Source organism: Bos indicus x Bos taurus, chromosome 7 (assembly GCF_003369695.1).
Source record: "Bos indicus x Bos taurus breed Angus x Brahman F1 hybrid chromosome 7, Bos_hybrid_MaternalHap_v2.0, whole genome shotgun sequence".
Taxonomy (NCBI): Eukaryota; Metazoa; Chordata; class Mammalia; order Artiodactyla; family Bovidae; genus Bos; species Bos indicus x Bos taurus.
The window spans coordinates 90,468,712-90,484,401 of NC_040082.1; the positions used below are offsets into that span (position 1 = coordinate 90,468,712).

Consider the following 15,690-nt stretch of genomic DNA (forward strand, 5'->3'; position numbering starts at 1 on the left):
TGAGCGGGGCCTGGGCCTCCCTGAGGTGCCTGTGTGGACGCCCAGCCTTGACACCTGTGGGTCCACGCTGTGGAAGCTGGGGGAGGGGGGAGGGTCCTCTCCTTACTGTGTTTGTGTTGAGTCCATAATCATTTCAAAATGAAAAGTTAAACTAACAAAAACAAAACCTGAGAATGGGGAGAAAACGGGGAGGGAAGCCACGAAGCACTAAGTGAGGGCCCTTCTCCTTCAGGAGACATGGGGGTGGAGGTTGAGGGAAGGCTGCTCTGTCTGGGGCCGCACCTGCTTCCACTTCCAGGCAGTGAGCTTCCTCACCGGAGTTGGAGGGGGGAGCGGGCGGCACCCGTGTTCACATTGAGGGACGAGTGCATTCGGTTATGACACCTGGTGACTCACGCATGGCTCTCATGTTCTTCTTCTCAGACAGCAAACACTCGGGCACAAAGAAGCTACTGACTGGAATCAGCCTGACACAAATGCTGCACGATTCCATGGACAGGAAACATCCAGAACAGGCCACGCCATGGACATGGGGCGTGGAAAGGTGGGTGCCGGAGGCTGGGGAATTTTATGGTATGGAATTCTGTTTCAGATGATTAAAAAGTTCTGGAAACAGACAGCGGTGATGGCTGTACAACTTTGTGAATGTGCCCACAATGGCCAATTTCCTGTTACGAGTATTTTACCATCAAAAAAACACCTTAAAATAGTAAACGAGGGAGGTCCAGTGGTTAGAACTGTGTGTGCTCACTGCTGAAGGTCCAGGTTCAATCCCTGGTAGGGAAACTAAGATTTTGCAAGCCATGTGGCACAACCAGAAAAAAAAAAAAAGGTAAATGAAAAGGAAGCCACCCAGAGATGAGGGACCTGGAAAAGCTAAGTCCTCTGGGATTCTCTAAACTGTGCAATGATTCACTACGAGGTGCCGGGACTTTCCGTCTTCTGAGAGTCGGGCAGCTGGAAAGATGATTCACACACATGCTTAGTGCTTGGCGGCACCTCTCGCACTGGTCTCTGTGTCACAGGTGAGGACACAGAGGTGCTAATCCTCTGCAAACCACGTTTCTAGACACACCTTCTACAGGAAAGTGACTTCCGGTGTGAGAACACTCACTCTCCTTGGCTGGGGGTACTATAACTCCCTTTGATCTCCCAGCCTCCTGGCTAGCTCCTAGCTCCTAGCCTCCTGGGGAGATATCTGAAGGGGGCTGGAAAGCGCAGGCCCCAAAGACTCCAAGCCTCCTGGCACTGGAGCTGCCACTTCCTGTCCGGACCCTGACCCCTGCCCACCCAGCCAGGGATCAGCAGCCTCTGGGCCCCTGGACAGGGGGCCGCCGTCCATCACCTGTGGTCCCCGCCCTCGGGCTCCGGGCTGGCAGAGTCCTCCTCAGCCAGCGTGTCAGACACCAGCTTGAGAGCACGCTCCGCATGGGAGACGGCCTTCTGGACGGCCAGGAGCTCCTCTTCCGTCGGGTAGATGGCCGCATGCTTACACATGACATGCCGGTCGTTGCTGGACTCCGGCCGCCTTGTGGGCTGTGGGGAGAGGTGCGTGTGTCTTGTCACAGGCAGGCTGAGAGGTCCCAGTCACTCGGGAGCCGTGGGGGCCCTTGGAGCCTGGCTGGTGTGACAGGCAAGTGGTGGCTGGAGAGCCAGGCAAAGGAGCGACAGGGCCCAGGGGGAGGAATAAGTTAAATGGAACTTCCAGATGTACGAGATGGCTTCAGAAAAGGCAGAGGAACCAAAACTACCAACATTCATCGGATCTAGAGAAAGTGAGGGGACTCCAGAAAATCATGTATTTCTGCTTCATTGACTATGCTAAAGCCTTTGACTGTGTAGATCACAACAAACTGGAAAATTCTTAAAACAATGGAAATTCCAGGCTACCCTACCTGCCTCCTGAGGAACCTGTATGCAGGTCAACAAGCAACAGTTATTACAAGATGTAAAACAATTGACTGGTTCAAAATTGGGAAAGGAGTAAAACAAGTGTGTATATTATCACCCTGCTCATTTAACTTATACGCATTTAACTTATATGGAACAGGGAGGACCTCAGCCCCATAGCTGTGGGGAACTTGGGCCGAGTGGGAGACCACTGGGCTCCCTGGAGAACGCTCTTGAATTTCAGAGCCAGAGGCTCCAGAGGCAGCTGGGGCCGCTCCCTCGGCAGGGCGCCCTCCACGGTTTCCCTGCAACCCGCCCAATCCCCATGGATGGACAGTCAGATGCCTCAGTGCTTCCAAGGGATGTGACCACTGGGGCCTCAGGAAGCTCTGAGGGACCCCTGTGGTTGGCGGTGAGGCCCTCAGGTCCCTTCAGCTTCCCCCACTCCGAGGCATTCGACCACCACCCACCAGAGGCTTGGCTGTGGGCGCCCCTGGCCGACTCCTGAGGGCAGGCAGGTGCTGGTCAGGCAGCGGGCGTCCTGAGTGTGCATCCGGGACGGGCGGCCCCTCTTCCAGCCGCCTCCTGCACAAGTCGTAGCGCCTGTGGGACGAGAGGGACTCGGGGCCCTGAGGGGCGGCTGGACTGTGAGGTGGTCCCCTTGGAGCCCTGGGGAGCCCGTAGGGAGCCCTCCCACCGCACAGGGCCCCGAGGCTGCACCTTGTCTCATTGTGCCAACGCCGCAGCTCCCCCAGCCGCCTCTTGGTCAGCTGCCGCTGCCTCCGCAGTGTCTCCTCCACGAGCTTGCGCACCCGTGTGCTGGGCTTGTCTGCGATCGGGAGGTCGGGGTTCACTTTTTTCTGCAAAGTTCAGGGACCTTCATTCAGATGAGAATGCTGGGAAGGGGGGAGCTCAGGGCCCAGGGGACACCCGTCTGACAACACCCTTCCACTGGATTTAGACAACAGTGAGCTTCAGTCCCGAAGTCTCAACACTCCTCGTCCCCCAAAGGCCATGGCAGAAAACCATGAGGACAAAACCATGGCTGACTCAAAGAGCTGCAGACGTGACACTGAGCGAACCATCCGGATGTCTAACGGAGGAGCCAGAGGAGGAAGGTGCTAAGACTCCTTGAGGCAACTGCCACCAGTGGTCACGTTGTTCTCAGAGGACTGACCATGCTCGTCCCAAACAGAGTAATTCAGAAAATACCATTTGTGTGAGATCCAATGTGTACGGTAAATAGAATTGTTAACTCACTCGCTGGGCTTCACTTTTAGCACTTAATTTCCTCACTCAGACAGCATGGTATTGTCTAAGGATTAATCACCGGTGGAAACAACACAAGTGTGCTTCAGTGGCAAAACACACCCGATGTGGTCCCTCCACACACGGAGCATCGCTCAGCCACAGAAAGGAGAGAAGCCCTGGCACTTGCTACCACATGGACAGACCCTGAGAACATGACACTTAGTGAGAGAAGCAAACACAGAGACACACAGGGTGTGATTCCACTGACGGGAAACGTGCAGAGCAGGCTGATCCACAGACACAGAGAGTGGGTTCCTGTTGTCAAGGGCTGGGGAGGGGGTGGGGGTATGACTGACAATAGGGACCGGGGCTCCTGATGGACTGTTCCGGAATCAGATGGAGCTGCTGGCTGAATGTACACATTTGTGAATGCAGTTAAAGCCACTTCACATGCGCCAGCTGCTTGGTGTGTGAGTGATATCTCAACAGGCTGCTTAAAAGAGAAAAATGCCCAGAAGCCACTGTCTCTCATGAGGGTCATAGCCTGTGCTGTGCACACACGCACTCAGGGTCACGTGTGTCTAAACACACTTGTGTGCACGCGTGCCCCGGCAAACCAGAGGCAGGGAGGCCTTGTCATGGCAACTGAGGGCCCCTCTGGTTGAGCCCGTGGTGCTGAAGGGCCCAGGGACTCAGACTCACAGAGGCACAGGGTGCAGTCTGAGACGTGGGCCAGGGCGTCCAGAGCACAGATGCCCCCCGGCCCCTGTCAGGGCGCACCTTGTACTGCAGCCGGTGCCGCCGTCCCCGCACGTGCATGTCCCTGGCGTTGGGGTCATTGAAGCTGCACTCACACAGCTTGCAGTGGAAGCGGATCACCCGGCCCTCCTCGTTGCACACCTGAGACACAAGGCTTGGCTGAGCACCACCTGCAGCCCCCACACCCCCCACGCTGTGGGTCTGGGCTCTAACAGGAGCCTCCTCCCCCAGGGCCTTCCAGGCCAGGCACTGGCTTCCTGTCTGCCCTGTGGTTAATGCTTTCAGAGGAGTGACCTTCAGCAGCGCACCCTGCCAGCCTGGCCCTTCTTGCCACCACTTCTGCCACCGTCATCCCATCCTCCTTCCCTGCCCCCACCCACCCCTTCCTGGGGCTGCCACCAGGAAGCCTGCCTGGTGTGGCTGTTTTTCAGGGCACAAAACTGAAGCGCTGAGTGGATTGAACAAGAGCCTGAACTCCAGCACAGAAAAAGTGCCAACATGCAGGTGCCTAGAGGCAGGGACTGTGGGCATGGGAGCAGAGGGCTCAGAACCCAAGCTCCACAAGGAAGCGGGTGTCCGGGCAGGTGCCTGGGGGGCACGTGGGCTCCAGTGCCCAAGGGTCACATGCCTGTGGGTTTCCAGGGCACAGATCCCTCCTGCCACCTTCCTTCCTGTAGGAACTGGTGCTGCCTGGGAGCAGGAAACGTCTCCGCCTGTCTCAGACCTCCTTCCGGGATCTGAAGCCTGACACCCAGGGCTCCCAGTGAGGTCCCAGTGATGCTGGCTCGCGGGGTTATTTGCCCAGGCATGTGTGCGAATCTCGAGGCATGGCACCACCAGGCCTAGCCAGGCACGCGATGGTCGTCCAGCTCTTACCTCCTCCACGTAGCCTGGGCCCACTGGCTGCCCCTCACAGCTGCTTCCAGAAGCTTCTGTAGAGCCTCCTCGGGCGGACGGCTCCCCGGGCCGCTCTGATCTGGGGGTCGCTGGTTTCCCGTGGGGGGCTCTGCAGTCAGTTGCTGGCAGCGCAGGAGGCCCTGGAGGGAAGAACTTCATGACTTGTAGCCTGCTCCAGCCAGAAACCATGGTCAGCTCCTGGCCCACCAGCTGGAAGCGTACAACACAAGGCCACTGGGTCCCCCGCCGTCCCTCTCATCCCCTCGTGACGTCAGCCTGTGGGGTCCGTGGTCCTGTGAGAACCTCACCCACCAGCTCGGGTCACAACTGGAGAGTGGGAGCCTCATGGTGTTTTGTGCCCAGGCGGACGGGTCCACAGGGAGGCCCGGGTTGTAGCCTCTCACTGAGGACATCCTCCGTCAACTGCGGAGTCTGCAGCCCTTAGTCAACAGTGGACACCAGGTGGACCAGGGTCACGTTCACTGACCTTGGTTCATTGAGCCCCAGAAGAGAGACTTTTTTTTAATGTGTTTTTAAAAACAATTAATTTATTTATGGCTGCACTGGGTCTTTGTGGCTGCCAGTGCTTTTCTTTAGTTGCGGAGAGTTGGGGCTACTCTGCTGTGGTGCGTGGGTTTTCACTGCGGTGTCCTCTCTTGTGCAGAGTACAGGCTCTGGAGTGCTGGCTCAGCAGTTGTGGCTCACAGGCTTAGCTGTCCTGTGGCAGGTGGGATCTTCCTGAACCAGGGATTGAACCTATGTCTCCAGCATTGTAAAGTGGCAGGTTATTTACCACTGAGCTACTAGGGAAGTCCAGGGAGACATTTCTTTGTCACCAAAACTGCTTTACATCTTCACTATCACATGACTGTTCAAACCTCAGTCCTGCTGAGGCTCAAAATAAAATAGCCCCCCATCCCTCAATGTGGTGGTAGAGAGCAAAGACTGTCCCACACTGGGGTAGAACCCCACCTCCACTGCTCACCAGGCGGCCCGGGGGCCAAATGCTTTGCCACACCTCAGTTCTTCCATCTGTAAAGTGGGACTGATGACAAATCTAAAGCATCATAGGGGGAGAGTCAGGCCCTGCACATGACGCCGTCAGTGGAGCTCCTGACACGGAAGCCTATGTACCCATGCCACACAGGGCCTCGGTCACAGCGACAGATGCGGAGGGTGCACACCCGAGGGGAGGCGGGGTTGCAAGGAGCCCGCCTTAACCTCCCGGTGCCCACTTAAGTGATCAGAGCACCTGGGGGAGGGGGCTGCATCCAGCACCAGGGCCATTGAGGGGCTGCTCCAGGCCCAGGGCGGGGCTCGCGTGAGCAGCACTCGCTGGGTCCCAAGCTCCAGGAGAGGAAATGGAAGCTGCCATCTCACTGCCCACACTTCCCCAGGTGGACCAAAGGCACCAGGAGGCACCACCCGGCCGGAATCCGGCAGAGAACCATCAGAGATCCTGCCTCCCCAGAAGCTATGGCACACAGTGAACCGGGTGGCCAGTCTCTGAAGCTCAGGCTCGCCTGGGGTGGCTGTGAGGCGCAGAGCCGTACCCACACGCGAGGCCTTCGAGGTGGCCGGTCTCCTGGGCGGTGGTGGCCTGCTCGGGGCACACACGCTGGGGCTGGCGGGGGCCGCGGGCTTGGCTGAGGCTGCGGGGGTGCTCTCTGCGGTGACGGTGACGGGGATGGAGGCCGGCTGGCTGGTGCTGGGGGCCTGGGCCAAGCCGGGGTCGGCCGGCGCAGGGTCTATGGTGGGGATGGGCTTCCCCAGTTTGGTGTGCAGCTTGAAGACCTGGAACAGACCAGCCCCATCAGGGCCCCTCCCACCCGACCAACCTCCTCAGGGGCGAGCAGAGCAGCTCACGGTGGTGGGAGCTGGCAGCCTGTGCAAGTGAGGGGGGTCTATCCTGGTCTCCCTGGGAGACCGCCTCCTCCCCAGCCCCCCTTAAATGTCCCAGGGAGGGCCTTCCCAAGCTGTCTCCTGCTAGGAGGTACCCACCAGTCATACACAGGTGGGACCTCAACACAACCCCAAACTCCACACTCCACACCTGTGCTGGTTTCTGCACTCCCAGCACCAGCCCAGGGCCAGCCCCACAGCACATGTGGGTGAATGCGCTGAGGGGGCCGGGTGCTCCGAGGTACGCGTGTGCACGCCCACAGCACAGGTCCACGCTCTGGGGGAACTCATACACACATCCAGAGATACGGATCACCAAGGACACAGTCATAGCCCCTCCTTGGCCTGACCTCCTCCAAGGCATTTAAGTGCTGAAGCTCCACTTGGCAAGGACAATCTGCACTGACGACCGTCTCAGACACATTCACGGGCTCCAAGTCTCTGACGCTCACAGCTCAAACCTGCCTCCCCACCCCCATACCCCAGGGCTTCCTGCAGGGCTTCCTGTCCCCAGAAGCAAGTCCCAGCCTGCAAACTGAGCTGTGACACCCGCAGCCCACCCCACCTGGGCTCCAGCTCTCCCCTTGCACACCTGTGACCATCAGGTCAGGGCCCCTTCTCCACACTCCCCTGTTCCTTCCTCTGTGGGGTTTGTGGGTTCACTCAGGTATTTGAGAGCCTGTCCCAGCTGGGCTGGGGGACGAGGCCTGTGGTGAGCTGGGGCAGAGGACAGGACGGGCGCTCGGGGTGGCCCGACCTGCAGAGGGGGCTGGGGAAGGGCTGGCAAGGCCACGGTGTGGGGGGGCGGGTGGTGGTTCAAGGAAAGGCCCTGGGGCAGGAGGGAGCCCGACAGGTGGGCTGGGGCGGCTGGAGGGGATTCTGTGGACAGGGCAGGGGCCTTCCCAACCTTCTCACTCTAAACCACACAGGGCAGCACCAAGCAGGCCTCCTGCCAGGAATCGCCCCCTCCTGCCCTCAACGCACACCCAGAAGGCGAGCATCACCTACCAGGTTCATGACACTGTCTGGGGGGATTTGCTGATTTCCAAAAACCACCTCTGGGCCAAAAAAAGAGGGCCCAGGGAGGGGAAACCTACCTCTTCTCAGGTGGGGGACCCTGTTCACTTCCCCATAAGATGACATACTACAAGCATTTCTAAGGCCATAAGAAAACGCTGCTACTAAAATAGTAATAAATATGACAAGTGCTAATACTAAACAGTGTCAGTTAAATCTCAGATGTTCAAATATGAAAACTTACTACTTTAATTTGATTTTTAAATAAATAAGGACCCCCAAATGGACTATACCATTGGATCTCATCAACATACAGACTCTGGTCCGCATAAACACACAAGACACCCCGAGGGCCCGGAACAGTCTCCTCTTGGGCCGGGCATGGGGTCCGGCTCAATGCCTCTGTCCAGGGGCAGGTGTGACTCTTGTAACTGGGAGGAGGGGCTGCTTTCTGAGGAAGGAAGACACGTGGGCCTGAGGGGAGAGCTGCCTTTGGCGGATTGCTGTCTCCATGCCCCCCATGTCAGCAGACGCCCCTCTGGGTCCCGAGTGGGCCTGGCTCCATGCAGGGTCCTACCTTCTGGTGCTTGGCCCCCCGGATGTGGGCAGCGTAGGCCTCTGCCCCGGTGCAGGACACGGCACAGAGGTCGCAGCGCAGCTGCGCCTGCACCCCCCGCGGGCTGCCGTTGGGCTGGACGCCCATCTTCTGGGCTGCCTCTTTCTTCTTGTGCTTCTGCCCTTCCAGGTGCTCGCGGTACGTCTGCTGGCAGAGAGCGAGGGCGGCCTGATGGGGGTGTGCCCACCCAGCATCATCTCCCCACAGTTCCCAGGGGTCTGGTGTCCCCACCCCTCTGTTCATGGGCCTCCCAGAGGTTTGTGTACCACCTTTTAAAGCCCAGTCAGGACTTCCCTGGTGGTCCAGTGGTTAAGAATGTGCCTGCCAATGCAGGGGTCGCAGGTTCAATCGCTGATCCTGGAAGACCCCACACGGGGCAGAGCAACTAAGCCCGTGCGCCACAACTACTGAAGTCCATGCGTCCTAGAGCCTGTGGTCTGCAACAAGAGAAGCCACTGCAATGAGCAGCCCTCACACCGCAACTAGAGGGTAGCCCCCGCTTGCCACAACTAGAGAAAAGCCTGCGTAGCAACAAAGACCCAGCACAGACAAAATAAATAAAATCTTAAAAAAAAATAATAAAGTCCAGGCAACAGACCTAGAAGCTCAGACTGAAAAACATAAAGTTTCCTTCTTCTAAAAATCACTGAGTTTCTGAAGCAAGCATCCTCAAAAGACAACACATTTAGTTTCAGAGGCTGCTTGAAAAAATATTCCAGCTTTTCAGAATCTGACCTCAGAAGCCAAGCAAGGACGCGTGTTACCAGAAAGACATGGAACACACTTCTTATTAAGGTGCTGCTTCCAAACCGTGAGTCCACGCAGGAGGGGACTTCGTGAGTCACAGACCCACGGCTCCTGCCCCAGGGCACCTGAGATACCAGACATGTGACCGAGTGTTCACAGGGCAGCCTTGACTCGTCTCCTGGAAGGGGGCCTGCTGACCCGATGTCCTCTACCCACACCAAGAGCCAATAACCCTCAGAGCAGAAAGGCCTCTGGGAAATATGAAAGGCAGTGGTGATCTTGGCTGGTTCTGGGGGTGGGTAAGGAGGCAGGGACAGGAGTTGGGGCAGTGCTCTCGGAACGCAGGCATCTGTCTTTACCTAAGCCACAGGACACGCATACACACACACATGCATGCACACATATACACATGCACACAGGCATACACATGCACACACACACATATAACACAGGCACACATACACAGATGAGTATATGTGCACACACAAACACATACATGACATAAGAGCCTATGGAGAGAGAGCAGCCTAGAAAGAGATACACCAAGGTGCCAATGGTAAACCACTTCAGAACACACCTCGTAGAAAGAGCATGTGTTCACAGCTTATGCCATCCCAATGCCCGACTTGGTGGTGGCGGTGGTGACAGCGGCAGATGCGTGAGCCTGCTCAAGTGATGAGCTTGCACAGAGCAAACCACATGTACACACATACTCACATGCAAAGGCACACACGGGTGCAACTGAGACTAGTAAAACCAGGGGCATCTGACTAAGCTGCCACCTGACTAAGGCGGCAGGTTCAAGGTCAACAAACGTCAGCACTGGAGGCAGGCTGGTGGGCCTCCCTGCAGTTTTTCTTACAACCACATGTGAACCCACCGCTACCTCAATAAAAATGCCAATGCAAAAGCGCTGCTAACATTAGCAAAAAGCTGGGAATAACAGGAGCTGACATTTCTATGTGCCAGATGCTATACCGAGTGATGATGCACTTGGGCAAACCCAGTCCCATGGGAGACAAGGCTGAGAGAGACCTTGACACCGCTCGGGTGATGCTCACATGCCCACACCCCATCCCATCCCACATCTGTGGGGAGCATCCCACGCTTGCTCAGTGTGATGCCGTGAAGGGTCTAGAATCACAGAGCAGACCTTGTGTTTGACTGGTGACAATACCCAAGAATCCTTACGATGCAAATTTAAAGTCACGCAGAGAAATAAAGAAGGGAACAGGGAAAGCCAATGTCTAAAGGAGAGTCATGCAGTGGAAAGAAGCACAAGGAGTGGGGATGCCCTGAAATCTGAGGAGGGAAGGACCATGGACAGCTGGGGGTCTTGGCGTCGAGGCCCTGAGTGTGGGGGACCTGGCCCTTAACCCTCAGCCAGGAATTCGGGCTGGAGAAGACAGGCATGGGTGCCTCCCAAGTCTCTGCAGTCCACAATGGGGAGTCTCTACAGGCCTCCAGGGGCAGCTTGACGAGCCCTAGTGTCTGATGACCTCTGCAGGGAGCAAGCTGGGTTACCTGCGATCGTGGCTTGGGAGGGCCTTTGCTTACAGAGAAGTACAGGCCCACTCACATGCACACACACGTGCTGCTCCTACCTGGCCGCAGGCCTGTCTCCATGGCCCTTCCTACACAACGCTGCCTGTCCGGCCCTGCAGCAAAGTTCCACTGTGACCAGCCACATCCACTGGGCCTCATGTCCAGGAGGGGGTATGAGTGCCTCCCTGCTGCAGACAGCCTCAGAGTGCAAGACTCGGCTGCTGCGGCCCACACCCAGAGCTGGGCCGGCTTTCATGTCTTCCACAAGAACATCAGGCAGTTTTAAGGCCATGCTGATGCCCGCTTGATGATGCAAATTACTAACAAGCCTCTTCTGGGCAGGTAACAACCCTGCCCTCTGGCCGGCTGCAAGGACGAGGAAGGGCTCCCCTACTATGGGGGCAGGGGGCTCCCCTGGGCCTCCCAACAGGGGCCAGAGTGGGGGCCTGACCTGGGGGCCGGCACAGCTGATCTTGCAGATGTCACAGTAGTGAAGCGGGAGCGGCTGGGGGCCGGTCCGGGGTCTGGGCAGCTTGCTGGGAACTGGAAGCTTCTTGGCAACGCTGTTGGTGCAGCTGGCACTGGGACTGCCTACTGGGCCACCCCACTGGGATGAGTCCACAGGCTTTGGGGGTGGGGGTGGCGGCGGCGGCGGCTGCATCTGTGGGGTGAGCAGCGGTGGGTAGTAAGGACCCGCCACGGAGTAGGAGGACGCATCATAGCTTGGGTAGCTTGGTCCTAAGAAGGAAGAGAAGAGCGAGAGGGTGAGATGGTTGGTTTTGAGAGAAGGACCACATGTATTGCAGCAGCAAGCAGTGGAGTGGCCTGTGCCCATTGCCGGCTCACCTGTGTACGGGGCGGAGGCTGCGCTGAAGGATGACGAGGCTGGCAGGGTGGGGATGGAGGAAGCCATGGGCTGGGCGCTGCTCGTTGGGGCATATGTGTAGCTGGAGCAGGCGACGCTGGCTGGTGGCCCTGCCTCGGCGGTGGGCATCTGTGGCAGGGGCTGTGCCTGGCCATACCCACCGCCCCCGTAGGCTCCTTGGGTCCCTGGAGAGCAAGCATAGCCTCTGCAGAGTCAGCCCTGCAGCCCTGGGTCCCGTGAGTGGACAGTGAGAGCCACATGGGCAACAGTGTGGCTAGCTGGCCGTGAAGCCCGGGTGTCTGAGAGGTGCTGGAGGCCAGAGCCCCCGGTTCTTCCATCTCCAAGTCCTCCATGAAACCCACCTTCTTCCATCCTGGGAAAGCCTCCCAGGAAACCACTCCCAGCTCCACTTCAGTCTCTCCCCATCTCTCTGCCGCCCCTCCCCACCCTCCCTTCACACCCTCTGGCCCACTGACCTGTGGAGACCTGGGGATGTATCAAGACAACCCACCCGACTCCCGCATTATGAATCTGGAGTTTGAAATGGGACTTTCCCAGGGTCCCTCCTGTATAAACAAGGACACTGGCCCCCACCCTGACCCACCTGGCGGGCAGAGTGTGGCTGTGGCTGGGAGCTGATGGCCGGCAGCAGGCGGAGGGTACTGTTTGCTCTCGTAGCCACTGGTGGCTGTCGACAGTCCATAACTGTAACTGTCCTGAGCGGGTTTCCACAGGGAACACAGGGCAGGGAGAATGGTGCTCAGGGCAGGGTGAGGCACCCTCCCTCAGTCCCCGCCCCAGGCCCGCATCCATAGCATTCCTGAACTCCAGCCCTGTACCAAAGCTCTGTTTTGGGACCTGGGAATGAGGGACCAGGGAGAGGGCCATGGCCTGCTCCCTCAGAACCTCATATCTGAGAGCAAAAGTCCCACAGGACATGGGCTGCTGGGGACGGCTCCTCAGAGGGGCGGTGACAAGGAGGCTGGTATGCAGAGACTCCAGGACAGAGCTCCCAGTCAGGTCAGTAGAGTCCAGAGGCCTTGGTGGGGGTCAGTGTATAGGCTTGCAGGAGACCCAGAAGGTGGTCAGAGCAGAGGCCCAAGAGGGCCAAGTGGGCAGGGCAAGTGGGCAGGGGCTGTGGGAAAGATCTGGGGTGGCAGGGAACAGGGCTGGATTTTGGTTCACAGGGGGATTCCAGCTGCGGGGTGGACCAGGGATGATGTGGAGGCGAGGACAGAAGCACAAAGGCCGTAGGAGGCCCTAGGAACAGGGCAGGAGCTCAGGATGGTGGGTTTGGAGAAGTCCCAGGAACAGGGCAGGAGCTCAGGATGGTGGGTTTGGAAAAGTCCCAGGGCTCTGGGGGAAGCAAAGGGGAGATAAGGAGGAAGGAGATGGAGCCAGATGGGTACAAGCTTGGCTGAGCGAGTCAGGAACCAGCTGTGGGTGACAGAGGCTGGGGGGTGGGCGGTGGGCCACATGGAGCGTGGGAGCACAACTGCCCGATCTGCAGGCCTGGGGCTCAGGGTCAGCACCCGGAGGGCCCACCAAGGAGGAGCCCATTCTCCATGCCCTCTATGGGCAGGGACAGGAGCATTAGGAGTGGGGACCTGTCCCCGACTGTGTTCTCAAGGAAGGGCCGTGCTGGGCAGAGACAAGTGGCTGATACCTGGTAGGAGGGTGCTGTGGTGGCAGCTGGCGTAGGCTCCTGGGGCTGGGTGCTATAACCGAGGTCCTGACCGGAATGGGGCTGGTACCCACTGTATCCTGGCCCGGGGGGCGGGGCGGCCTCAGGAAATGGGATCAGGGCCGGACCCAGTCCAGGAGCAGGCTGTGTGGACAAGCTGGCTCCAGCAGTGGGGAGGGGGAAAGCCGATGGAGGCGGGACGCTGGAACCACAGATGAACACAGCGTTAGATCCCGGCCCAGTCCGTAAGGACCTGCGCTGAGCCAAAAAATGCCATTGACGCTAGGAACCTGCTCTCCGGGTGCTCCCAGTCCAAGACCTTCCTGGGAGCGCGGGCACCATTGGAAGCTCTCTTCCCGAGTTCACACAATCTCACAGCAAGCCTGCTAAGTTGGAGCCAGCCTGGTCCCCGTTTCCAGGAAAATCATGGACGGTCCATGAACACTAAACTAAGAATTCTTTACCTTCGAGAACCAGCTCTTGTTCACGGTTTGCTCTGCAGGAAGCTGTGTGTGTGTGTGTGTGTGTGTGTGTGTGTGTGTGTGTCCGTTTAGTTGTGTCTGACTCTTTGTGACCCCATGGACTGTAACCCACCAGGCTCCTCTGTCCATGGGATTTCCCAGGCAAAAATACTGGAGTGGATAGCCATTCCCTTCTCCAGGGGATCTTCCCAACCCAAGGATCGAACCCACGTCTCCTGCATTGCAGGCAGATTCTTTACCATCTGAGCCACCAGGGAAGCCCGTCGGAAGCCCAGAACCTAGGCCTCTTATCTACCTCACCTCATCCCACCTTCTGGCCCTTAGAGAAGACACTGGCTGGCTGGCTGTCAGTCTACCTGTTGGTCTGTCGCCACTGTCTAGATGAGGAACTCTGAGGACAGGTGATGAGTGAGGTACTCTATTCGGACCCAGATAGGTCTGATCCCCGCACCCCTTACTCTGCTAATTATCAGCCAACCCGTAGACAGTGCTCGAATTTAAAAGCCCACATATCGGGGAAGGGTATCAGCAAAGATTTTAGCCCAATTCCAATAAGAATCATATAAGAAAGTTCCCGTGACCCTCCTACATGGTTGGTGGGAATGTACACTGGTACAGTCACTATGGAAAACAGCGTGGACATTCCCTAAAAAATAAAAACAGAAGGAATCTCCTGGCAGCTCAGTGGCTAGAACTCCACACTCTCACTGCCAAGGGCCTGGGTTCAATCCTTGTGTGTGTGTGTGTTAGTCACTCAGTCGTGTCCAACTCTTTGCAACTCATTGGACCATAGCCCAGCAGGCTCCTCTGTCCATGGAATTCTCCAGGTAAGAATACCAGAGTGTGTTGCCATTCCCTTCTCCAGGGGATCTTCCTGACCCAGGGATTGAACCCAGGTCTCGCACATTGCAGGCAGATTCTTTACCATCTGAGCCACCAGGGAAGCCCTGGGTTCAATCCTCAGTTGGAACTAAAATCCCACAATCTGTGCAATGCAGCCCCAAAATACAAACATAAAAACAATAAATTTTAAAAAATAGAGCTACCATATGATCCAGCAACCCCACTCCTGGATATATATCCAGAAAAGACAAAACACTCTAATTCAAAAAGATACATGCACCTCAGTGTTCTCAGCAGCACTGATACAGTTGCCAAGACATGGGAGCAACCTAAGCGCCCATTCACAGATTAATACGTAAAGATGTGGTATGTATATATATGTATATATACACACACACAGTGGAATATTACTCAGTCATAAAAAGAATGAAATACTGCCATTTGCAACAACATGGATGGACCTAGAGATTATCATACTAAGTGAAGTGAGTCAGACAGAGAAAGACAAATATCATATGATATCACTTATACGTGGAATCTAAAAATAATAAATGAATTTATTCACAAAACACAACCAGACACATAGACACAGAAAACTTTACATTTACCAAAGGGGAGGGGAGTGAGGGATAAACTGGGAGTATGGGGTTACAGATATATACTATTATGCATTAAAGTAGACAGCATGGGGGACTATGTTCAACATCTTATTATATTAATCTATAATGATAGAGAATCTGAAAATACTGAATCACTTTGCTGTACACCTGAAACTAACACAATATTGCAGATCAACTATGCTTCAGTTTTTGAAAGAAGAAAGTTCCCGCAAACCCCGTAGGGGATGAGGCAAGGTGTGTGCCCAGCCCAGGGCCAGGCAGACCCAGGGCGCAGAGGGACGACGGCTGGCAGCACCGGCCCACGAGTGCCTTCACACACATTCTGGGCCGACATCAGACTCACACGTGGCACCCACAGTGCTATCCCTACCCACTGGGAGACCCATGGGGAAGTGGGGGCCACACTGGGGGTGTGTTATCCCGGCCATGCTGGGGGCGCTGAGGGCCAAGCAGAGCCCACTGCACTGCCCTGCCAGGACCGTGCCCAGCTCCTGGCCAGCAGCTCCTCATTCCTCCTGGCAGCCAAAGGGGTCCTCTTCAAGCACAGACCTGATCGGGTCACCCGCCTGCTC

The 15,690-nt window shown here is 56.9% G+C and overlaps 1 protein-coding gene across 7 annotated transcripts in view; it reads right to left on the reverse strand.

Moving 5' to 3' along the window:
* ZFR2 (zinc finger RNA binding protein 2) overlaps positions 1 to 15,690 on the reverse strand; it is a 50,157-nt gene that overhangs the window by 14,714 nt on the left and 19,753 nt on the right. For 6 of the 7 annotated variants that reach the window (XR_003511914.1, XM_027547237.1, XM_027547238.1 and 3 more), the window contains exons 2-11: positions 13,156 to 13,375; positions 12,094 to 12,205; positions 11,471 to 11,674; positions 11,076 to 11,362; positions 8,294 to 8,476; positions 6,351 to 6,591; positions 4,777 to 4,937; positions 3,922 to 4,041; positions 2,361 to 2,750; positions 1,346 to 1,536 (exon numbers count right to left, since the gene is read on the reverse strand). Coding sequence is in view for 6 of the 7 variants with exons in the window: in XM_027547237.1 (XP_027403038.1) it covers positions 1,346 to 1,536; positions 2,361 to 2,750; positions 3,922 to 4,041; positions 4,777 to 4,937; positions 6,351 to 6,591; positions 8,294 to 8,476; positions 11,076 to 11,362; positions 11,471 to 11,674; positions 12,094 to 12,205; positions 13,156 to 13,375 (2,109 nt within the window). In the remaining variant the exon portion in view is untranslated. The remainder of the gene's footprint in view (positions 1 to 1,345; positions 1,537 to 2,360; positions 2,751 to 3,921; positions 4,042 to 4,776; positions 4,938 to 6,350; positions 6,592 to 8,293; positions 8,477 to 11,075; positions 11,363 to 11,470; positions 11,675 to 12,093; positions 12,206 to 13,155; positions 13,376 to 15,690) is intronic. The other variant, XM_027547239.1, reaches the window with a different exon arrangement.